At 46.6% G+C, this 24,333-nt stretch overlaps 2 protein-coding genes across 2 annotated transcripts; both read left to right on the top strand.

Annotated features, from left to right (window-relative positions):
• Positions 1 to 3: 3 nt before the first annotated feature.
• On the top strand, positions 4 to 9,042 carry GPR157 (G protein-coupled receptor 157). The gene is made up of 4 exons (XM_010189465.1): positions 4 to 380; positions 5,886 to 6,099; positions 8,202 to 8,396; positions 8,821 to 9,042. Exons 1-4 carry the CDS (start codon positions 4 to 6, stop codon positions 9,040 to 9,042), a joined length of 1,008 nt encoding a protein of 335 aa, XP_010187767.1.
• A 5,263-nt stretch (positions 9,043 to 14,305) lies between these two features.
• LOC104544556 (solute carrier family 2, facilitated glucose transporter member 5-like) lies at positions 14,306 to 23,128 on the top strand. The gene is made up of 12 exons (XM_010189464.1): positions 14,306 to 14,362; positions 15,703 to 15,801; positions 16,241 to 16,401; positions 16,915 to 17,039; positions 19,033 to 19,185; positions 19,269 to 19,394; positions 19,665 to 19,852; positions 20,257 to 20,367; positions 20,722 to 20,823; positions 21,222 to 21,297; positions 22,106 to 22,233; positions 22,898 to 23,128. Exons 1-12 carry the CDS (start codon positions 14,306 to 14,308, stop codon positions 23,126 to 23,128), a joined length of 1,557 nt encoding a protein of 518 aa, XP_010187766.1.
• The last annotated feature ends 1,205 nt before the right edge of the window (positions 23,129 to 24,333 follow it).

The raw sequence follows: 24,333 nt of genomic DNA, 5'->3' as shown, positions 1-24,333 counted from the left end.
GGCATGTCCGACCCTTTGCCCCCCACAGAGCTGTACACCTCGGAGCGGGTCGTCGTGCTGGTGTCCTGCGTGCTCTCCTTCCTGGGCTCCAGCCTCCTGGTGTGCACCCATGCCCTGTGGCCGGAGCTGCGGACCCGTCCCCGCCAGCTCCTGCTCTATCTGTCCCTGGCAGATCTCTTCTCAGCCCTCTCGTACTTCTATGGGGTGCTACAGGACTTCGACCGGACCTCATGGGACTGCGTGCTGCAGGGTGCCCTGTCCACCTTCTCCAACACCAGCTCCTTCTTCTGGACCATGGCCATCGCCCTGTACCTGTACATCACCATCGTGAGGGGCTCGCCCACAGGCACAGGCTTGCTCTGCTGCTTCCACATCGTGAGGTGGGTGTTGTGGGCTGCTCCTGGGAGATTGCGAGGTGTGGACCCCGCAGGCACCCACCCCGTGTCCAGGAGCCATCACCGCTCTGTGGTGAAACACTTGGATGGTTGCTCCAGTCGCCTGCTCTTTTCTTAAGGATAGCGTGTCCTTCTCAAGTTTATAAACAGAGATTTTCCTGTCTTTTAGCTAAACAGCTCTTCCTATTTCCCCCCTTTCCTGCCACATGAAGAAATGGAGACACAGAAAAGTTAAAGCTCGTTTGCTTAAGGTCACAGAGGAAAAACCTCTGGCAAGAGATGATGACTCTGAAAATCCTGGCTCTGCTTTCCCTCACAATCTGCTCCAATGTCCTAGAAAAAATGTCATGAAACTTGTATTTGCTATACTGGTCTGCTGCTGCCAGAGCTCATGTGTTTGGGATCTGTTTCCATGGGTCCCTGACTTCCTGGTGCCTGCAGATCCTTCCCCTTTCCCCGGGCAAGTTGCTGTAACTCAGCACTTGTAGGAGAATGTAGTCTACAAGTGAGGAGCCTGCTAGAAAAGCACCGAAGGTTGTTTTGACATGTTTGATTGACAGCAAACCGGACCACAGTGTGGTTTTATGTCTCGGTTTCTGCGAGCTGCTTTTCCACATCATGTTCAGTAAAAGCTTTCATTATGCAATTTGAGCTTGTGGAATCATGTGCTACCTCTGTGCTGAGCAAAACAGTGATCCTTCAGTCCTCTGTGCTGCCAAGCTCTTGCGATAAGTTAGGAGAGGAATGACCTGATTTAAACAAACAAAAAAAGCCACTGGGGCAAGTACTTGAATTAGCTGTATTTAAAAGCTGTCTAGATCTGGTGTTCAGGGACATGGTTTAGAAGTGGGCATGGTAGAGTTAGGTAGCTGCTGGACTTGGTGATCTTAAAGGTCTTTTCCAACCATAACGATCCTATGAATTTTCTTTGGTTTCTTAGTCAAATATGTGTCACCTTTTGTTTTCAACCAGCATCATTTGGGAGATGACTGAATTAGAACTGAGTCCAGGTGAAGGTGGGTCAAAGAAAGACATTAAGGCTGAGTGTGAATCAGGGAGGAACTTAAATTCCTGCTCTACCTGTTGTCATCATTGCTTGACAGCGTGATCTGCTTGTGAGGAAGCCAGAGGTGACGGCACATGCCCCTGGGTACACTGGGCTGTTGTTGATGAAGTTGAAATAAGGTGTAGTGAGACAGTGGAGTTTGCCAGGTTATTTCATTTCAAGTGAATAGAGTTGCACTGTAAGAATTACGGAGAGGATTGAGTGCCGGTGAAGAGCTGCATGGTGCTTACGGATCAGGAAAAAGGAGTCTGGCTTCTTTGCTGTAGCCTGATGTAGTCAGCAGCTCATAAAAAGCTGATGCAAATCTGGCCTATTTGTAGTTTTCCTGTCTGCTAATCACTTGTTGTCTGATCTTTGTCTGTACTTTAACTTCTCCATCTGGTTTAATGCTTCTCAGCCTCATTGGCTGCGAAGTGCAGAAAGAAGCAGGCGGATTCAGTGAAATAACGTTGGCTGTAATCTGTGCACTCTATGAGAACTGTAAAAATCCTGCAAGATCGCTCTAACCCTGCGGCAGAGGGGACGAGCGTGTTCAAGCTGAACTTCCTCCGGGTGCATTTGCTAGGTTTATTTTTAGGTCTTTGCAGTAAAAATAAAATGCCATCTTCTGTTCTTGGTGTTGGTCAGCTCCACTTGCTCTGTTTGAAGGGTGATATAGATGGGTTTCATCAAAGCCTATTATCAGATTCTGCTTCGTAAATGACCCCGGTTCTGTGCAGAGCCAGCATTTAAAGCTTTTTCTTGCTTTATGATCTGTGTGATAAGCCAGAGAAAACAAGTGAGGGCCTGTCCTTTCCCACCCCCTTGTGACACATCTTCCTTCTGTCCTTCGCTGCACTTTTATCATGACCTGAGAACTCAATCATAAAATCGAATTCTGGCTGTCATGCTTGGAGCTGGCTTCCCTTCACATTTTTCAGTGCTTCAAAGTCCTGCTGGCTCTCTGTGGTGTCTTTGGCCTAAAAATCCTTTAATTCCTTTAGATAGGAACTGCTGCAACCAATAGAAAAAGATACTAGTCCGTATATTAATTGCAGAAGGGAGATGAGGGAGATCTGTCTAGGGCAAAAATAGACGTGGCAAAGGAAAGATAATGTTTTAAGGATTTAAAGATGAGATTCTGGCATTGTTGTCTAGGCAAAAACCTAGGATTTTTTTTCCTGTCCTTGTTTCGTAGGTTGCTACTGCAGTCATGCAGCGACCATCGTGCAGAGTCATCCTGAGACGCCCTTCTGGCGGGGATTCAAGGCAGGATGCAGTTTTGTCATGTGTGTTCCCTATTCTTCACAAGCAGTTACTCATAAGGGGTGTGTGTTTGTAAAGATGAATACTCTCCTAATGTTGAGTTTAGCCAGAGACTGTTCTTCAGCTGAGTGGAGCTGACTAAATGTATGTTGGAAGTCGGTACCCGAAATTTTCTCCTTAGGGAAATGGGGATGTCACACTGGATGAAACCTGTCAAACAAGCTTGGTCCTTATTGCATCATGTGGTAGCACATCCCTGTATTCCACTGCTCTGATTTGGTTTTAAACCTGTGTTGAGCTCAGATGAGCTTTGAAAACAAGTTTACACTTAGCTTTGAAAATATTTATCTAGTTGTAAGGTGTAAGTTCTGGCATCCAGGGTGTAAATTTCCAGGCTACCAAAAAAAATATTTAATTGGAGCTGATTTGGTCTGGAGCTCTGCTTACGATGTGTGCTCGAAGCTCTTTCCTGAAACTACATCCAGAAGCCTGATTTTTCTCTCTTGCAGAGTAAAAATTTCTGTCCGCAGAAGGAACCTCCTGCAGGTTTGCTGGTAGGACAGCCTTGTCCAACCTGTGCAGGCAGGTGACGGCAAATCTTCCCTGCTTGCAAGAGCCTCTGGAAAAAAAAGGCAAGCAGCTGCGCAGTGTAAATCAAAATGTGCTATGAAGCAATCTGAGCCAGGCGCACTAAGGACAGAAAAACCTCTACATCTTGAGCTGTACAGCGCTATAGCTTAAGGATCTCTGTCTTACCTCCCATAAATGAGGGATTGGTGTTGATATGGAAAGGTATGATAGGTTGTATGTATTTCTGTTAGTCAGTTCCCAGGGCTATATTAGGGAAATAAGCACTTTTGTATATGCCTTAGAGATGTCATTGCCAGCCTTTCTAGAGATGCAGGGAGTAGCCGCCTTTCCCTTCTGTCCCACACTGATTGTATTTAGATCCCAGTGTGCTTTTGAGAGGCCCAGCCTACGTAACTGCCCTGGCTTTGGGGCTCAGAGTAAAACTTCTGCCTCTCTGTGTTATCTTCGATCCTTTTATTCCACTCTTTACATAGTGCCTTGGGTGTATAATATTCTGATTCTTCTAGATGGAGGTAAAACCGGAATCTGTCATTTAGGGTTCTTAAGAATAATCAGATCACTACTCTCAGTTCTCCTTTCCAGTTTTCAAAATGCAGCTGAAGTTCCCTGAAGTGCCTGATTTACTTTCTAGATTCTTTCTAATTCATGTTAAGTTTGTAATCCTTTGTTCTTGGTGTTAGTTGCAATAGCCATCTGATCCCAGTACACCATTTCATTGAAAATTAGCTGCATGATCTTGTGATGGTTTTCTTCCATGTTCTTCCTTTTCCTAGTTGGATACTTGAAGATTTTTTAAGTCCCTTGCCTGGTGTTCTGTTATTTCCTATAGTGTCTGTGCAGACTTAGGCTGTTCTTTTATATCCATGCCTAGTAATTTGACACAGCGTTATCTTCTCATGTAATTCTCTCTCAGTTTCAGGTTACTGTGGAGATTATTATTCAGCCAAATAATTTTTAAAATATCCTTCCTTTTTTTTTGGTACTGGACTAATGTGTGCATGTGTGCCTTAATATGGTTTCTTTAAGGAAGTGCCAGCTCCCTTGAATTCTTTACACCAGTGGTCAGTTCTTCCCAGTGTACTGAATTTAAATCTCTAAATCTGTAATCTTTATTTCCAGGCAAGTCCCCATTTTTACCAAAATGAGTCTTGAGTTGTGTACAGATTTTCATGGTGGTGACGATGTCTGAAATGTTTTTAGAAAGCCGGCTCTGATAATAGCACGGGGAGGGCTTCCTGCAGCAGAGCTGTCCTTAAATAACAACACCGCCTTGGATTAGCACTGGCTGTTCTGAACTGAGCATTGAAACAAAATGTCCTAAACCTGCCTAAAGATTGGCTCTCTGTTTTTTACAGCATTATATTTACATTTGGTTGTGTTGTGAGTAGATGAACCCAGAGTAGGAAATGGGGTCTTTTTTGAGATGTCATGGGATTATCTCTGGTTTTTCAGTTGGGCTGTGGAATTTCAGATAATCTGCTCTAGACAACTGCTGGTTGCCTGTGTAGTCTGTGAAACTGGTTTTAGGAGGAAGATCCTTTCCATGTTCTCTGCAGCTGCTCCAGGCTGTCAGAGGAAGGCAAGTGTGAACCAGGAGGGCAATGAGAGCAACGCAGTCATGGCTTTTGCTTTGCATCTGGAGAGACCAGGAGGGTTATGCTGAGAGCTCAGTCTGAGCACTCTGGAGCATTTGTGTCACTTATTGAGGACGTGTCCCTTGTCCCTCTGAAGGATCCACTGGAGCTTTCTCTGAGGATGAGTGTGGTGATGCATTGGGTTGAATGCTGGGCAGCATTTCAGCTGTGGAGCTGTTTGTGGGTTGTACATCACAGGCTAGGGCAGGCCTGGGAAGTCCTGGGTATTAACAGGGGCTGTTTATTTTTATATTTGGGCTCATGGAATTCCTCAGTTCTTGGTTACGTTTTTCTTGTGGGCAGCCCAAGCTGCCGAGTGACTTAACTCATGTGTGTCACCAGTTATTTTTCTTCTAAATGCTTCCCTGTATTTGCTTCTGCTGTCGAGAGGGAAGCCAAAGTCAAAACACAGCTCCAAAGTACGTGAATATGGCTCCTCTTTGCTTTCTTAGCGTTTTGCTGTACCAGTGCTTTTCCTTGGGAAGAAACTTGTCCTTTGTCCTTCAGAAATTATCTTTTCGCTCCCAAAACGTTTGGTACACCTCCATTTTAAAACAAACAAACAAACAAACCCCACTGATGTAATAAAATTGCAGATTTCTTCGTGTGCTGGTCCTTTATGTGCCAAATATCACTTGGGTCCTTGCTGGACCCTGACTGCTTGCTGTGCAGACCAGACTCCAGTTCAGAGCACAGCACATCATTATGAATCTGTCCTTTAGGGCTCGGGATCCAGGTTCCTGGAGTGGGTCCCCAAGAAGTGGATTTGCAGTCCACGTCCATATGCAGCCAAATATCTGTTTGTCAGTCACTTGCCTTCGTGCTGTTCCGGGATAGATATTGGGATCCTGTCTGATGTCATCCCTTGGTCTGTCACCCATTTTCCCTGGGGCGCGGAAGGACTAACCTGGGTATGTCCTAGGTTTAACCTTGCTCTTCATGTTCTTTCCTCAGCTGGGGAGTCCCCCTTGCCATCACGGTGGCTGCTGTTGCTCTGAAGAAGATTGGCTACGACGCCTCCAATGTCTCTGTGGGCTGGTGTTGGGTCAACTTGGATGCGGAGGATCGGGTCTTGTGGATGTTGTTAACGGGGAAAGTTTGGGAGATGCTGGCCTATGTGACTTTGCCAGTGCTCTACATTCTCATCAAGAAGCACATCAATAGAGCGGTGAGTATTTTGCTGCTTTCAGCTTGGGTTGCAGACTGGCTGTGTGATTGGATGCTCCCATGCTCGGAAGCTTTTGGTGCATATTTAGCAGCTACACAGGCAGGAATTGCTTTGTAAACTGCAGAAATGAATCCAGCACCGCAACAAGCAGTGCAGCTGATTGAGCAGCCTCATTACACAGTGACTTAGCACCAGAAGATGTAAAAGCCTTTTGGAAACTTAAGGAGTTGTACATGAGTGAAGCGTAAATCCTACAGTAAGAATTGAAACAGGATGTGCAGGTCAAAATTCAGCTTTTATCAGTCTTCCACAGTTCCACTTAGACCAAGCCTGAGACTGATGTCTGGACTTAACTAACCTCAGTCCTTTAAGGATCTGTAATGATAGTTTGGGTTTATGGATACCTGGTTTGTATCAGCAGCATAAAGCCCCATTTGGGAGTCTTGGCACTATAGCATTAAGCACCGTATGCATACACGATACAGGGAGACACCCTGTCCTAGGAGAGTTTCAGAACTCGGAGATTTATGTACTGCTTTTTTTGTGAACACAGGAAATCCAGGCATCTTGGATATCTTTTGTATAATAGAGAAATCTAGATTGAGAGTGGCAGAAGGAACTACCTCTAGAGATTTGATTATTTTTTTTTCTCCAAGTTGCATTGGGGGTAGAAACCTGGACAGATGTCCTGGAAAACGCTGCCACTGCTTGCTGTGGTGAAGCTATGGCAGTAGCACGGGGATAACCACAAATGTGGTGAGGCCAGAATCCCACAGGAGAGTTGGAAGAACAACGTAGCCTTAAGCAGTGCTAAGGGTCCTGGGAAAGGGGAGTTGGGGAGGGTTTGCTGGTGCCTGTCACCATCACCTGACATAAATCAGGACTCTGTGTTCCAGCCGCTGTCCAAGATAGCAGTGTGACTGTCTGGAAACCTGACCCCAACCTGGCCAGGCTCTCACCCTGCTGCTCTGCCAGGGATTCTTGGGCACGCTGCTCTCCCAGCCCTCTCACAGGAGCGGTGCTGAGGGGAGGCGGTTGTCACTGGGATCTGAGGGCTGGAACAGCAGCGCACGGGGCCATCTGGATTGGAGGATCTCTCTTTCCATCTCTAGGGGTTTCACCAAGCCTGGTAGCCACTTACTGAGCTCATTTACTGGTGGGAGGTCTTCCACATTCAAGGAAGAGCAATCTGCAGCCAGGGCTGGGTTTGGGCTGTAGCAGTAATGGCTGAGGTGGCCCCTGCAGTCAGAGAGGCAGGAGAAGGTATGAAAGTAGATGTTGGTGAGGGGGGACATGCAGGGAGTGTATGAGGGGCTTTCCAAATGGAGAAGACCCCATGGGAGTGGATGGGAAGCTGCGCTGAAAGCCCCCAGCGGGATTTGACCACCGTGCAGTGTTGTCGTACAGGTCTGCTCTGGAGGAAGGAGGGCATCAGGACTGGGTGTACTGGAGCAAAGGAGAACATATGCATCCGGGTTGTGTATGCTCTGTTACCCTGATGGTAGAAGGAATAGTTTCCTGCAGGTCAGCTATCCTGAGATTTAATCTCTTCAGCCACATTAACATCCTGATACTCAGCATCAGGTGTCCCAGCAGCTGCCCTGTGCGCTATGGTGACCTGCTCTTCCCCATCCAAGAATGAGTGCACTCAGTAGCTCCCACCATAAGAAAGTCTCCAGCCAGCCTGATCCAGGGCACAGATCTCTTGATTTTTTTTCTATATGTGCTGGCATAGAGAGGTTTTGCTTATCCAAATCCATAGACGCCGATTGCTGACAGTGTATGGTCAGAAACCAGGCAGCAGGTTCTATACAAATGTACTGAAGGACTGGTTCACATGGGCATAAAAACGTAGTGATATTTGTTAATATAAAGCGTTAATGGGACTCCAAGGGCCAGATATCCTTGATTTGCCACTCCTTTTTTTGTTTGCATTAGCAAAGGCAGAATGTGGCTGAAGAGTGATGCTCATAACTGTGTCCTTGTTAACTTCCTGCAAGATGCAGAAACTAAGTTTGCTTTGGAAAGCATCCCTAGAGCTAAATGTCCAATGTGCGTAGCTTTTTGTTCACGTTTTTGTCTCCCTCCCCCCTGCACGGAAGCATGCCGCTCTCTCAGAGTATCGCCCCATTCTCTCAAGAGCACCTGCATTTCAGCCCCGGACTTCCATAGCAGATAAGAAGTTGATTCTCATCCCTGTCATCTTTATCATCCTCCGCATCTGGAGCACTGTGCGATTCATTCTGACCCTCTGTAACTCCCCTGCAGTGCAAAATTCAGTCCTGGTTGTCCTGCATGTAAGTATTTGCCAGGAAATGCATTAGGAGGAGGATCTGGGAGGGAGATAAGGCTTTGATGCTCTTAATATCACTTTTTTTGTGGAAGGATATAGCGCATACTGGTAAATAAACTTGCTGTCTACTGGCAAGTGCTGTCTGGGATGCTCAGCAATAGCTGTTTCAGCAGCATCTAGTGGCTACAGAAAATAACTGCAGCAGGAGTTGGGCAATGCTGGCTGCTTGTAGGAGAAGCAGACTCAGACCAGGAACGTTGGGGTCCTGTCCTTCAGCAGGGCTCAGCCTGCGCCTCCCCTGGACCAGGCTGTAGAAACGGCAACCCCCAACAGCCATCTGCTGCGCTTTTTTGGGTGCGAGGTTGGCTTTTCTGAGTTGATTGATCTCGTTTGGGTGGAAGTCGTTAATTCCTCTCTCGCCCTCACAGGGAATTGGCAACACGTTCCAAGGAGGTGCCAACTGCATCATGTTTGTCCTCTGCACGCGGGTGGTCCGGACGCGGCTGTTTTCCTCCGTTTGCTGTTGCCACCACGAGGAGTCAGATTGGCCTTCGCAAAGGTCGAGCAGCTACTGGCAGCGCCCAGAGCCCTACAAGGACAAGGATGTGCCAGAGCCCGAGCGGACGAAGCCCCTGCTGTCCAGCACCTGAGCCTGGGCTGTCCACGGCTCACCGTTGATTCCTCCTTTCTTGGTAAAGATCGAGTGTGAGTTTTTCCTCCTGCCTCTGCGCTGCTTCGTGATGTGAGGGGTGGGAGCAGCTCTGGGTGAGCAGTTGACAGGGGTGGGTTTCTGCTGTCGCTGTGGAGGTTCCCTGACTCCAGAGCAGGTCCCCATCATGCTGCTTTGGGGTGAAACCATTTGTAGAAGTGATCCGCTCCCCTCTTCCATCTGCTGGCGTAGTGTCTTTTATTCAGGCCTGTAAAATGAGGAAACGGGCTGTAGTGCTGTCTGGCCCACAAGCACAAGACACCAGTGAAAACTGCAGAAGAGGAATTAGTGGCTCCTTCTGATGTAAAATACCACACACACGTACATTTCTTCAGTACTGCACAGTTCAGATGTATTTAGTGCCCCAAATATTCTTCATACAGTCACGCAATGCCACGTACATCTGCTTCTTGTCCTACCCCCAAAAAAAGGATTTAAAAAAAAAAATCACTTAACAATTCTTTTTAATTTGTATAATGAGTTTTTGCAAAAAGAGCCGGAGCCTCACAAATTGCCTGGGGAGAGGGCAGCTGTCAGGCTCCCACTGCTGCAGGCACCCAACTGTTCAAAAGCTGCTCTTCCTCGTTTAATTTTAGTCACTTTAACAGCATGCAGAGCAGTTAAATGATACAGTGGTCTCATGGGACTGTAGGCAGAAGCAAGTCCTGCTATTTCCTGAGTTGAAGACTTGCCATTAACTTTGTTGTATTCATATATTTAAGCCTGCTTGCACAAAGGCTGTGTAAACATGGGACGGTGGAGGCCTTAAGATCTCATTAGCCCATTTCATGGGGCTGCGGAAGGGCTCAGCTCTTGAGCATCCCTGGAGTCTTTGAAGGGGACATGCAAGCATCTTATCTCTGGCACAGATGACTTCAAGAGGTTTTTGTCTCCTTTCAAAAGGCTTTTAGAAACTTCTGAAAGCTAAGTAGCAACTTTGGTAGCTCAACCTCATGTTAATCCCACGTGGCTTGGGAAGAGGAGCTATGTTAAAAAAAAATTCTTGCAGAAAGGCAGCATAGTATATCTTAAATTTTATGAATCTTAGAATTGTGCTGTGTTCAGGCTTTTTGAAGCCAGCCCTGAGGAGAGGAAGTAAAATGATCACCAACTTGTGTTTTGTTTTCCCCTAAGCCAACACCACAAACACAAAATACCAATCACCCTCTCAAGAAAACACCGTAATCACAACAGAGTCCTTGTTCACAGTTTGCCTTTTTCCTTAATGGAGCTCTGAGAAATGCCTTAGGAGGAATTTGCGGCTCGACAGCGTTACGTTTCCAGCTCCCGGGGGTTCAGGATGCTGGTGTGTAAAGGGCAGCTGTTGGCAGTAGCGCCTGTGCTGATATCAGTGGAAAGTCTCTGATCGTCTTCACGTAGGACAGAGACAGAAAAACAGCCAACAGAGAACCTCTTAGAAGTGTCTGTAGTTCCTAACACTGAAGCTGAGTGCAGTTTAAATAGATATAAATATATATCTATTTAAATAGATATATTTAAATATCATAGGAGAGGTGGTGTGGAGAAATGCTTGGCTGCTCCTGCCAGATCCCCCTGAGTCTCTGGTGTGACTCTGAACCCTTTCCTGTCAGGCACAGACCGGATAACTTTAACTCAGATGTTTTTGGAGGTGGTTAGGGTTGGGGTACCTGGCTGTACTTTGGGGGTGGGTCTATAGTGCCTGTTTTCAGCTGCTGCAAGGGGATGACGCTGCAGCCTGAGGTGTTGTTCTGGCTCAGGGCAAACTTGGGGCAGTCCTGGATTTTAACTGTGCTTCGTTCTGAGCAGATGCGGGATCATCCTGGAGTCCCACAGAGGGAGCTGGAGCCCAGGGAAAAGCGCTGCTGGAGCGGCTGAGTGAACAGAAGAGGTCCCACTTCTCTCTGCATTCAGATACCGGCTGCTCTGGTCTTGAACTTTGCACGGGATCCTCTGGAAGATACTGTTGGACTGTACTCACGCATCCTGGTTTTCTTCCCTCTTTCCACTCTCCCTCCACTACAAATCTTAAAAATTGTTTGGGGTTTGGCTTTTCTGTCTGACAAACCGAATGTGTTGCGAGTTCTGGGGCGAACAAATACGGTGATAGGAAAACTTCAGTAGCTGCTCGAGAGGGCTGTTCTGGACAGGGATTTCAGTCCTAGTGTGTGAGGTCCTCCAGGGAGCTCCAGTCCGGCTCCTGTTCTTCACTTGAATGTGGACAATAGTGTGCAAACGTGCTTGTTTGGTGGTGATGGACAGTTCCTCTCGATGGTTTATGTCTCCTCCGTGGTGGTTAGGGGTCGTCATCATCAGGATGTGCAGTGGCAGCGTGTTTATTGCCTCCAGGGGAGATCTGAACTCTGCAGGCTCCCGTGGTGCTCAGGGATATTGGGGTGAACCACCCCAGCAAGGACAGTGCTCACCAGCAGCGAGACAGTGCCTGGTTTGTGCTCTGAACTCCATATGTCCTCTGCCAAGCGCAGGTTGCAGTCTGGTCTTGCTGTGGGAGTGTTACATCGGAGCTGGGGAGGGATTGGGTTTTGTTTGCTATTTGGAGATAGTGTTTTACCTTCCTTACAGCTCCTCGCCTGCTTGTTTTTTAAAATACTTTCTCTGACTTTTACAAAATAAAGTGTTGTTTCTTTACCAAGACGTTGTACAAGCATGTTGTGGTGGTTCTCGGCACCTTGGAGAATTTGGATGAGAAACAGTTGCAAGATCTTCCATCAGGTTTCTTTTGTATCCACTGTGAAGACTGTGCCATGTACAGGAAGACAAATATTTTCTACCTATTTGTAGATGTGTTCCTATCTTTTTTTATATGTCTAGAAATGTAAACTTTTTGTCAGTCTGAGCAACCTCTTCACCAGTAAGCATTGTTATAGTTCATTCTGCAATATGAGGATTATAGATCACCGAACAGGTTGCCCAGAGAGGTGGTGGAGGCCCCAACCCTGGAGATATTCAAGGTCAGGCTTGATGGGGCTCTGAGCATCTGGTACCAATGTCCCTGCTCACTGCAGGGGTTGGACTGGATGAGCTTTAAAGGTCCCTTCAACCTAGCACATTCTGTGATTCTCACTGGCCTATTGTTATGAGAAGCCCTCTGAGGACGTGGGTCTTGTTGACCTTATGGGCTGTGGCTCTCAGCTAAGTGAGAGCTCAGCTGACCCCATGGACTGTGAGATTGCAAACGTTGTATAATGCTGAGATTACAAATTGCACTCTCTCCAGGTGAGGCCGGGCTATAAGGTAGGTGGGACTGATGTTGGCGAAGGCTGGTGCCCAAATAGAGAAAATTCAAGTTCTAACTTGGAGCTGGAGCTAGTGCTTTCCAGCAGATTTATTCTCCTGGAAAGTAAGCCTCCCATCTTAATTATTTTTGCCAAAGATACCAACATTTCATAGTGCCCAGCTCTCAGCACATGCAGTTGGGCTGAGTGTAAGTGGTTTCCTGCACACGTGTATGGGGACTCTTGCCATGTGGTGGATAAGCACAGAGGAGAAGATACAGAGCTGAGTTAACGCCTTCAGGCAAATGCACTCTGGGGTGAAGAGCAGATGTAAGAAGCTTCATATGTGCTGTAGCTGACACGGAAAATGTGCTTGTAAAGTGCCTTTAAAATTGGCTCTCCTTACTTTTTACTAGCTCTGTCCTTTGCCCAAGTCCAACAGGATCTCAGCTGTTGAAGAAGTTTTACCCCTGCAATTGCTTTGGCAGTCCAAGAAGTTCATTCACCATCTTGTCCCCCTTCACTGATCTCCTCCAAGATCATCCCAGTGCCAATTGCTGCCTTATGGATGTTCTTACCTGGTTCTTGCTGTGGTTGGCAACTATTCAAAGTGTTCTGCCATAAGCAAATATTTACTTTACGAAGGATTTCTGATGGCATACATACTTGTCCTGTTTGGTTTCTGATGGCAAACATACGTGTTCTGTTTGATTTCTGTATGTGTCAAGATTATTTCTTCAGGGAAGGAGTTTAAAGGTGGGTGAAATGAATGTTCTGGTTTGCATCTCTTCAGTTAAGATGCCCTGTGATGGGTGGGACTATGAAGCAGGAGTGGTTCTTGAAAGACAAAGGAGTGTTCTTGAGGTGTGATGCTCTGTCAAGACATCCCAGCAAACATCCTTAGGGATCTTAACTTATAACAAATGGAATAAAAGACAAATTACAAGAAGTCCAGGGATGACGTTCCACTACTCTGAAAGCAACAGGGCTCTGTTCTCCTTCCTATTTTGTGCTTTGACCCAGAGGAAGGGAGGCTGCCACCAAAAACTGCATGCAAGACACGTGAACAACTCCTGTTGCTCAAGTGGATGCATTTTTTTAAGCTGAATGTTAAAGCTAGATGGACCAACAACCATGTTTGGTTCCAGTTTCTCTGGCTACTGAGAGATATCTGTGAACTTTGCATTTCTCTGATAACCTGTAGAAATTGTAGTCAACTATTAACCAAATCCTGTACTGTTCAAACTAGTCCCATAGTGTAGGAGGTTAATACTAAGCCAGCAAGATGTGGTGTACCTTGCATGTAGAGGGATAGGAACGAATGTGCTTTGGTGGGAAAACTGTGTGACCTGTGCGCCGTCAAGAACACGAACCTGGGAGGATGAACCTGTTCTCTGTGAACTGAGTGCCCCAAGCAAGTTGGTCCGTGCAAGGTAGGACAAGGAGCAGTATTTTGGCCCAAGGGCAGATATACAATTTATGGCTGTGGGAGGGTTAATGCAGTTCAGTTTTATGGCTCTGGACCCATGGCAAAAACCCTCTCTGTGGTCCCATTTTCCCTGCAATGTGAGCAGTCTCCAGCTGCACCATCCACAGCTGCCCATGAGCTGCAGCTCCATTGCTATAGACTTATATTGTCCATGTACAAATAGCAGGGCTGGGAAAGGCTCATTTAGCAGCTTTTGCAATAAGTTTGCACCTTCTAGTTGGACAGATGTGCTTGTTTCCATTGTTTTCTTCTGTTTTGAGTCAGGATCTGGTAAAAGAAGATCTGATGGAGCGGTGAGAGACTCAAACAAGGAAAAGGAAGAGAAGACACAAGGGAGTCACGCAGCAAGGGAACGATCAGACAACAACTTACCTCGGCTGATAGTGCTTGCCATTGATTGGATGTGTTTGGGGGATTTTCTGTGAGGGCGTTTCCATCCCCTGTGTTGTCTGTTTTGGCTATAAAAGCCTGCACTCGGCATCCGTGAGTGAAACGCCAAAATGAAGTTGAAAGGACAGAAGCAGGAGAGCTCTGACTCCAATGGAGGTTCGAAGGGGGTAAGTACGTGTGTGCAGTTTCTTTCCTACTTCCTAGCCAGTTTTAGGCTTCAGACACTTCTGGATGGAGGCTGCCTTCTACAGCAGCATTTTTGCGGGATCTTGCACGATGCAATGCTCGTGTATGCCAGAGGTTTTCCTAAAAGTGCTGAATGTGAATAATTAACATCAGTGGCTCTTTAGGGCTCCTGGGATTTATTTGGGATGAGCAAGGCCGCCTGCTTTTCTTCACTGGTGACAGAATGTCAACAGACTGCTCCTTGAGAGCAGGGCTGAAAGCCTCAGCTTTCTCCTGATCCTTGCTCTGAGGTCAGCTTGAATTTTATTCTCCTGAGGTGCCCTCAACTCTGCAGAGCTCTGTAGGTGACCTGCTAGAGCTTCTGAGGAATATAGGGAATATAAAGATTCCAGCAGCTCTTTGGACAAATGTTCAATTAGAGAAGCGACAGATCCTTCACATGGGACCCAAGTTGAGTGTTGGGACATAAAACCTCGCAGACATTAAGGCTAAATGATATGTGTCTGAAAGAAAAGTCACTTTACTGATGTAGCAGCAATGAGATAGATCAGTGAGCTCTAAAAGAAAACCAACAGAACAGCTCAGTCAACACCGTAGGGCCAGCCTGAGGACCTAATAGCAACCAAATTGTTGCAAAAAGCAAGTTGCTTGTAACCGTGAGAGGACTATGTACCCACAAACGTGGTTGGTGCCAATCCAGATAGCAAATTCACCCTTCTGTTTAACTACAAAGTGCTGCTCTTATACCCCGCAACCAAGCCCTTGCTGAGCTGCTTGGGTGAGTTCTAATTGGCTTCAATGGCAATCGGATGAGATCCATGAGCAGCTTGATCCCGAAATGAGGGAGGCAGAACGAGCCAGCATGTGAAAGCAGAACAAATGAACAGGAAAGGGATTTTGCCACTTGGTGCAAAACTGCTTCTTTTTTAAGCTTTCCTGTGCCAGGATCCTGCGTTATTTCGCTAACCAATTTGCACATTGGAAAAAGAATAGTTGCAAACAACTCTTTTTTTTCCCTGCAGGGTGGTATTTTAAGAATGATAACTTAAAAATTATTCATCATCCGAATGATCTGTCAATACCAGGAAAGAGTAGAATGAATTACTATAATGACTATGTGCAAATCAAGCAAAAGAAAATGAGTTATAATGAAAACAGCCCATTGGGCTTTCTTTATGCAGTAACATGAAGTTAAAGAAAAGACAACCACACAAGGCAAATTTTAGGGTATTTCTTTATTTTTACTGAATCCCATCTATGCCTAAAAGCCAAACCTGTTTTTTATGGTGGTTTTTTTGTGTGTTTTCTGTTCTCTCTGCAGAAAATGACACCTTTGCTTGCACTGGTGGCACTGATATCTGCGTTTGGATCTTCCTTCCAGTATGGCTACAACGTGTCCGTGATCAACTCCCCGGCCCCGGTAGGTTGGGCTGTGGCGTGGACCATGCCCAGGTTTACAAGCAGCACAAGGCAGGAGCGTGACAGCGGCTGAGGGTGTTCGTGAGGAGGTGGTTGCACTTCTCTGTGCTTTGAATCACCTGTTGAGCAGTGGTTCCTTGGGAGCAGAAAAGGGTGCTGTTTAAGTGTATAACACTGCTGTTTGGACTTCGTGCCCAGCAGATTTGGGGCCTGAGGACTGCCTTTCTTCCTAGAAACCAAGCAAATCCTGTAAGGCAGGATAGCTTGCAGTAACCGTTATCTAGTCCTGGCTTCTCCATCCCTCTCTTGCATTTGTTTTCCAACTCAGCCATTCTGTTTTTTATCTTTTGTTTACAGCTTTATGGCATTTCTTGTTAACTAGCTTTTACAGCATGAGTATTTTCCTTACTGTGCTAAGCATGCTCTGTATTTCGTTCCAGTACATGCAAGACTTTTACAACCGAACCTACTTGGACAGGCATGGAGTGCCTATGATCAGCAGCTTCCAGACAGTGCTCTGGTCTCTCACTGTGTCCATGTACCCTCTGGGTGGCTTCTTTGGGTCCCTCATAGTGTGGCCCCTGGTCAACAATTGTGGCCGGTACGTGACGGTGGCGTTTAACATCCTCCACCAGCAGTTTGCTGGGTTCAGATAAGAGTTGCCTCACCGGTCACTCCAGCTTGCCAAGCCCCTCAGGAGCGTGACCGTGTCTCACACACCTTGATCGTAAGGCAGATGGGTCGGCGATTAGTTGCTGGATTCGGCAACACACGTTGTGTCCCATGTGCAGAAGATCTTATATGGTTTCAGCACGGCAAAGGTCAGGCTGTACGCTGGGACCTGAGCCAGGTAGAGAGCAATGATCAACGTCCTGGGCTGGGATCTGAGATCAGGCCCAGCTTCTGCTGCTTGGATTTCCTGAGAAACCTCGCCTTTTTCCTGAAACCTCCATTCCCTGCAGGAAAAATGGGGCAATCGTCCTTTTGCCTTTGATTAGTCTTTGGGATGGTGATTCGTTTGAGTTTTGTACAGTATAGCACAGAGGGGACTTACCTGCCTTTGGGGCCTTAGAGAAAATAAACTGAGTTTGTCTCGTTCTCTATCACTTTGCAGAAAGGGCACTTTGCTGATAAATAACTTCTTCTCCATTACTGCTGCAGTCCTTATGGGAACCTCAGAGATAGCAAGAACTTTTGAAGTAATCATCCTTTCACGTGTTATCATGGGAATATATGCTGGTAAGTGAGAGGCTGGATGGTAAAGGGAGGGCAATAAATATATTCTTGGCTATGTAAAGGTTTTTTTATTCTCACAACAGATGGTTTCACAGGTAGCACATTTTAGCCATACGTCTGTATAACAGCGCTGTACTTGCCTGAATAACAGTTGTCATCTGCATGTTGCAGAAGTACGAAAGATCTCCAGTAAACAGCAGCAATGAGACTGGAATTTAGGGTGTATAGAGGCAAGGTGTGTCTGTAGACCCAGCTATCCTCTGCAATAGGCATCTGCTAGGCCCTGGAGCTCTGATAGCCAGCAAACCTAATGATAATAATGTGTTTTCCCAGGCATCTTAAAGCAGATAGCCTTTTGGTTTTTAAGATAATCAGAAACAGAATAATCTTTCTCAGTCATTGGAGCCAATGCCAGATCAAATAACCCAGTTCTGGAACTGACTGTTCTTCCTGCAGGAGAAAAGAGATCTCAAAAGGGAGAGTGAGGAGTTCAGAGTCACTGGATTTACTGCAAAGGTGGTGGGAAGCCAAGGAGAAGGGTGTGAGAGTTGTTGGTATAAGTGGTTATATTGGAGTCATAGGGAACAACCAGAGCCCCAGAACGGGTGGGTGCGTCATGCAGAACCACACTGTGCCTGTGCAGGCCAGGTTGATAAGGGTCCTAACAGCATTTAGGCTCAATTAGTTGGCTTTGGGCTAGCGAGACTGGTATGCTCCGTGGTTTGTGAGTTGGGATATCCTGTAAAGAGAAAATGGGAAAACAAGAAACAAACACAAGAAAACTGTTTGCTCTGTACCATGCAGCGATCGCAGTTGGTGAGCTGAGGCAGGAAATGTATCCAGTCCAATGGTTCTGGTTTGACTTTGGACTCTCCTAAGCCAGGCAGCTACTGGTAGTATTGGTCCTCTGAATATAAATACTAAGGGATCTGTTAAGTGTGATCCCTCTTTCCAGTTATTTATAACTGACAAAATAATCTGGACTGGCTGTCTTGAGCTGCCCTTCACAACCTGATCTCCCTTGAACTGTGGACTTCGTGTCTGGAGGGGAAGCTGCTGAGCCCAGGAGCCTTCTTCAGGCTCTGGCGGATCCCAGCGTCGCTCTTCCTTGTGAACAGGCAGCTCTAGCGCAGTGACCAGGAGTCACTGCTCACATGTTTTGATCTGGGCAATTAAAAGGCTGCTTATGATGTGAACTTAAACCACCGCACCTCCTGAGTTTAGTTTTATAATGTTTTGTAGCTGCTTTAATACTTGCGTACAAGCCTTTTGGCTTGCAGATACAGCTCAGTTATCTTTGTAACTTCAAGCTCTTGAAGGCTATGAACCTTAGAAATGTCAGATAAGAGTCTCATGTGGTCATTTGACTCCAGGAGTGTGGTTTTTGCATGCCAGGATTTACAGTGTAAGCATGGGAGCTGGCAGCTCTTCGGGGTTACTGTGGGTAACCATGCAGTGTTCCTCAAAATAACCTATGTCCTTTATGTCCTGTTGGAGTAGAAATACCTATTCCAGCATGCTCCCTGTAAGAGATCTCGACCCAGCGAAGCTCTCTCCAAAATGTTACTGAGCAGTTAAAGGAGTAGTGAATTTTTAAAAGCCAGCAAGAAGTCACATCCTCCCACTTTCACATCAGTTCATTTGGATGCTGATTTCTCTTCTTGTTTTAGAGGAAACAGAAATCTCTCCCTTACACTTTGAGTCCGTTTTCAAACACAGTAGCACATGATTTTTTCTTTGCGTGTAATTTGCTGAAGTACTTGGCAGTATTTCAATGGAAATGGGTGAAACATTCCAGGCTCCTTGCATTAACTCCAGCATGGGAATGCCTCTGCAGCTTAGCCACAGAGATGACATTAAACCTCCAGCTGCAGCAGAAGAGTGTATGTCCTGTGGTCCAGCAGGGATCACTTTGGTCTCTTATGGGCAAAAGGCATCTTACTGCAGCTGGTCAGTGTGCTGATGTCCATGTCTAACATTCTTCTCTAACTACTAGGTCTGGCCTCCAATGTGGTTCCCATGTTCCTTGGAGAAGTGTCCCCCAGAAATCTGAGAGGTGCTATTGGGGTAGTACCCCAGCTCTTCATCACCGTTGGGATCCTTGTAGCTCAGATCCTTGGTCTCAACAGCATCCTTGGAAATGAAGAAGGTAAAGACCTGTTGTGGGACTTTTCTGTGGGCTCCATGAAGGAATGATTTCTCACAGCTGTCATCTTCTCTCCCTTGCTGTAGGCTGGCCCGTGCTGCTGGGACTCACTGGGATCCCATCAGTAATTCAGCTCCTTGTGTTGCCCTTTCTCCCTGAGAGTCCCAGATATCTGCTGATACAAAAAGGCAACGAAGAGCAAGCACGACAAGGTACAGCATCATCCTTGAATGAAAGGGGAAGTGGGATGGGATAGATCTGACTGTGGGACATGACTGACAGCACCCAACAGTGAAGCAAGTGCAAAATTCTTCATTGGTGGTGGATGGAAACTCCTGCAGCATTGCTCCTTTCTCTTAATATGTGAATCCGTGGCTTCCCACCATGGAAGCACTGTTGCCTATGGCTTATGTGTTGTTCTGTCTTGGTTTGGAGCAGAAGAGCTCACTGGGGTGCTCAACTCATCTTCCTCTCCCAACCAGCTCTGCAGAAGCTGAGAGGCTGGGATGATGTGGACGATGAGTTAGAAGAAATGCGCCAAGAGGACCGGTCAGAAAAGGAAGAAGGGCATTTCTCTGTGCTCAGCCTCTGCACCTTCAGAGGCTTGCGATGGCAGCTCATCTCCATCATTGTCATGATGATGGGCCAGCAGCTCTCTGGGGTTAATGCGGTGAGTGGGAACGCACGTGGGAGAGGCCATGGGGGAGTGAGTGATAAAGGGATGGGGCTTTAAAGTGGGTGATATGGGGCAGTGCTGACACAGGAGCTAGAACCTTGGACACAGGCGTACCCCTTCATGAGGGACCCTGGGTCTGCATCATGTTGTGGTGAGCTGACCCTGACCAGTACCAAATCCAGTACACGCATGTATTAGACACACAGTCCAACTGTTCTGTTGAGGGTAGTTTGGTTTAGAGTGACGTGCTTGTGACTGAATCCAAACACCAGTGTCTCCAGAAATTAAATAATTCAGTTATCAGGCCTCTGTGTGCCAGTTCCAGGATGTAAAAGCAAAAATGGGACTCTGTGTTCTGCCTTTGGCCACATCTAAACATGGCTGTGGTTTTTCTGCAGGTCTTCTACTACGCAGACAGGATCTTCCAGTCGGCAGGTGTGGACAGCAACAGCGTGCAATACGTCACTGTGTCCATCGGTGCCATCAACGTTGTCATGACTTTGCTCGCTGTAAGTTTCTATTAGGGCTCTGCTAGTCCCTGTTCTCCCCTGTCTGTCCCTGTCTAAATTGGGTTAAGTCATTTACACCTCCTGTGAGCTGCTTTGCACAATAGATGCCTTGCAGTGCCCCTTGGGTGAGGGCAGCTATCTTAACCGAAGAGATTAATCATGCTGATTTCTCACATGCCTTGGAACATATCCAGCTTTCTGCAGTTCATGGGTGATTTCATGCTCATAATAGATCAGTAGATGGTGGAAATTTCACTGAATTTCTTAAAAGACAAAGACCTTCTTAATAATTTTTTTTCTAGAATAAGTGCTGTGCCCCAGATCTGGTCTCTCAGCATCTTCTGTCTCCCTCAGGTTTTCATCGTGGAGTCCCTGGGGAGGAGAATCCTTCTCCTCGCTGGCTTTGGGTTGTGCTGTGTCTCCTGTGCGGTGCTGACAGTGGCCCTCAATCTCCAGGTGTGTAGCTGAATGGCTCGGGTGATCCCACCCGTGCATTTCTGGACCTTCCAGGGAACAGGCCATTGGGATGCTTTGAAGTTGCTTCTGCACCCTGGCAGGGAGGGGGCAGTCTGAAAGGTCTCTGCACTTGTATATCTACCTAAAGTAAACCCAGGAAAAGGTATGGTCCTGCTTGTCTGGGTACTCCTTCTAGTAAGTCACATTCATAATACCTGTTACAGCCATTTGTTGGAAGCAAGGATCATACCCAGGCTATGATGTTTGTGGCTGAGTATGGACATATCTGACAATAGGGGGTGACACTGGCCATCAAATCTTACAACAAATAGTGCCTTGAATGTGTTGGTGATGCTCAGACAGGAACCACGTCTAACCTGTCATTAACTTCTTCCCAGACCACTGTCTCATGGATGTCTTACCTCAGCATAGTGTGTGTCATCGTTTACATCATCGGACACGCTATTGGAGCCAGTAAGTACGCACAGTGTGGTCCAGTCTCCTCCACAGGCTGGGTGAAGCCAAGTGTTGTGCTGAATTTCAAATCAAAGGCTTTGTGGAGCTAATCCAAGCAGACTGAGTTTCTTCTCTGTGTGGTCGTGCACTTTGATTTTCAGCAAGGCTCCTGTTCAGTGGTCTGTGTCTGTGAGGCAGGGGAGCATCAGACTTTCAAGAGAAAAAGCAAAGGCAAAACTGTGCTTGTGCCTGAGCTTCCCCCCAGTAACATCTGGAGCAAAAATATGGTGAGAATGAGCCCTACCAACTGGGCACAGAAGTGTTGTGTGCTTGCATCTATAGGCAACAAATCAAATTAGAAGCAACTCAAATTATACGTGTGGCCCTGCAGATCCCATTGCAGAAAGGAGATGTGATGGAGATTTCCAACACCTGCATCTGTTGGGGTGTTTCTCAGCTTTTCTGTTTTTAAGAAGCAATGACTGACTTAGGTGCTGCTCACATGGTGCTCTCTGGAGAGGCAGCTTGTGTTCATCAATCTGATTTTACAATTTGTGCTGGAGAGGGGCTCGTGGTTAAGGCGCGACCATAGGAGAGAAGAGGTTGATTGCTGTGTATGAGCTTAGAAAAGTAATATGTTTGCCCTGTGTGTGGGGTTTTTTTAATATATCTTTTTTTTAATTTAATCCGTTATTTGATTTATTAGGTGTTTCTGAACACCTGCGGTCCAGAAACCATTGCCTGCCACTGAAATGAGCAGCATAATCTAGGAATTCAGAGTGGGGGAATTGTCTTTGGGATTTCTAAACCTGTACCTCCCTTCCAGGTCCAATCCCCTTTGTGATGATCACCGAGATGTTCCTGCAGTCGTCCCGGCCCGCGGCGTTCATGGTGGGTGGGTCTGTGCACTGGCTCTGCAACTTCACCGTGGGGCTCGTGTTCCTCTACATGGAGGTAAGATGCAGTCTTACAGGGCAAGGCTTCAGCGTAAAATTAGTGTCTTCACCCCTGTCTTCTTACAGAGAGCCTCGTTACTCCTGAGAGCTGTAAACGTCCACATTGGTTTCTAATACCTGTGTGCAGGTTTATATATTAAGGGCAAGAAACTGATGTGAATCGGCATTTTTTTATCACGTCTGTCTGTTGCACATGCTTTAAAAGAGAGCGCTTATTTTTCCAGCTGAATGTTTTATCCTGAATTCAGGAGCATGGAAAAGATTACAAGTTTCCTATCTTCCATTTTAGCCAATTTTTAGCTTTTGATCTCTAGTTCAGCAGCTCAAACTGATCCCAGCGGTAGTGACCCATAAATTGCTACAGCTGCTGATTTGAGCCTGTGCAAAGGGAGCTGGTGATTTGAGTTGGATTTGCATAACAGACCCTCACCCTCCTCTTCCAGTAAATCCGTAGTGGTTTCCAATAAACCCATGATGGTGGAATGAGAATGCGGAATCTAGAACCACCCCTAACTTCTAGTTGTTCAACTTAAAATATGTGCATAGCACTGTGGCTCCTCTTTTTTTTTTAGCTATTGCAGGGTTCAGCATGTCCAAATCATGTAACAGACACACCTGGAGCATTCCTCTGATCCCTGCTCTGTCTTCTTTCCTTGCCCTAGGCTGGCCTGGGGCCCTACAGCTTCCTCATCTTCTGTGCCATCTGCCTCGCCAGTATCGTTTACATCTTCTTCATCGTTCCCGAGACGAAGAACAAAACCTTCATGGAAATCAACAGGATCATGGCCAAGAGGAACAAGGTGGAGATCCAGGAAGACAAGGAAGAGTTTAAGGATTTCCACGCTGTCCCAGGCAGGCAGACAGAGAAGAAAATCTCCAGCAGTGAGCTGTGACCTGGCCCAGACACCTTTCAGGATCTGTTCCTCCTTTGACATTGATCTTCATTCAGACTTTCTGCAGACTTCCCACAGCAGGAGGTTCCCAAATAAGCCATTGTGTCTTGAGAACATTGTGAGTAATTAGCAGGACCGTTCTGCTTCATGGCATAGCCAGTGCCAAGGCAAATCACCCGTTCATGGGATTCGTCACAGGCAAAGGGCAACCCCTCAGCCAGCTCTGTCCTGTGATCAAGTAACTCATGCCATAAGGTGCTTTATGTCCCTGATGTCCTGACTGACACATCTCAGGGACACAAGCCAGCTCTGGGGCTGGGTTTTGGTCAGTTGTCAAGGAGTGCACTGTATCCCTCTCAGGAGCTGTCATTCGTGTATTTGAGGGTCCAGCATGGGTGACCTCAGGCCTTTGGTGCTCTGGAGTGGAGAGCGTCAGTGGTTCTGAGATGCCTTGTTAGATGGGCTGATAATGGCATTTGTCCTGTTAACTCTTGTCCTTCCTTTGTGTGCTTCAAAGGACCCCAAACTGGAAATGTGTATCACTATAACCTGACCCCTATCCCTATCCAGCTCTCTCTTTCAAATCAAACCCAGTCCTCAACTGCTGCTGCTGAGTCCTTCCAAAGCCTACAGGTTGGAGCCTGTGTTTGCAAACGTGTCCAAACTCCTCTTTAGCTTCTCACATTAAGCTGCTTCAATTTAGTTTCTGAAATAACTCTCGGGTACTTGAAACTACTTGAAAAAGTCTTCAAATGGTTTAGAGTTGGTCCTTCTACTGGTTTCTGGTTGTGTTCCCTCCGGGCACCATTCCACCTGATGGCTAAATTCACTGGAAAAGCTGAGTCTGAAGAGCTAGTGCTGAGTCTCAGAAGACAGTGAAGTGCACACTGATAAAAAAGGAGGGTTTCTTAAAGTATTTATTTGTTTAAGGGGTTTGGGGGTTAATTACAGCATAACTTAGCATGGGGAAATTCAGTTTAATTGTTGTGCAGGGCTGCTGCCCTCTGTTTTGAAGAAAAGCAGAATTGAGGAGCATGGTATGGATTTTGTGTTGTTGGAGATAGCTCTTCATGTGATTTTCTTTAACCTTACAAGATAGATTTTATACCTGCCCTCAAACTTGTGATGTATACATGTTGAAAAAGAAGCTGTTTCCATGCTCGATCTCTGTATCTTTTTGCAGAAAAAAAGGCACGCTCAAAGCA

The sequence above is a fragment of the Mesitornis unicolor genome, unplaced genomic scaffold, assembly GCF_000695765.1.
Source record: "Mesitornis unicolor isolate BGI_N332 unplaced genomic scaffold, ASM69576v1 scaffold1838, whole genome shotgun sequence".
Lineage (NCBI taxonomy): Eukaryota > Metazoa > Chordata > Aves > Mesitornithiformes > Mesitornithidae > Mesitornis > Mesitornis unicolor.
Note: the sequence above shows the minus strand (reverse complement) of the source record. Positions and strands in the feature narration are given on the sequence as shown.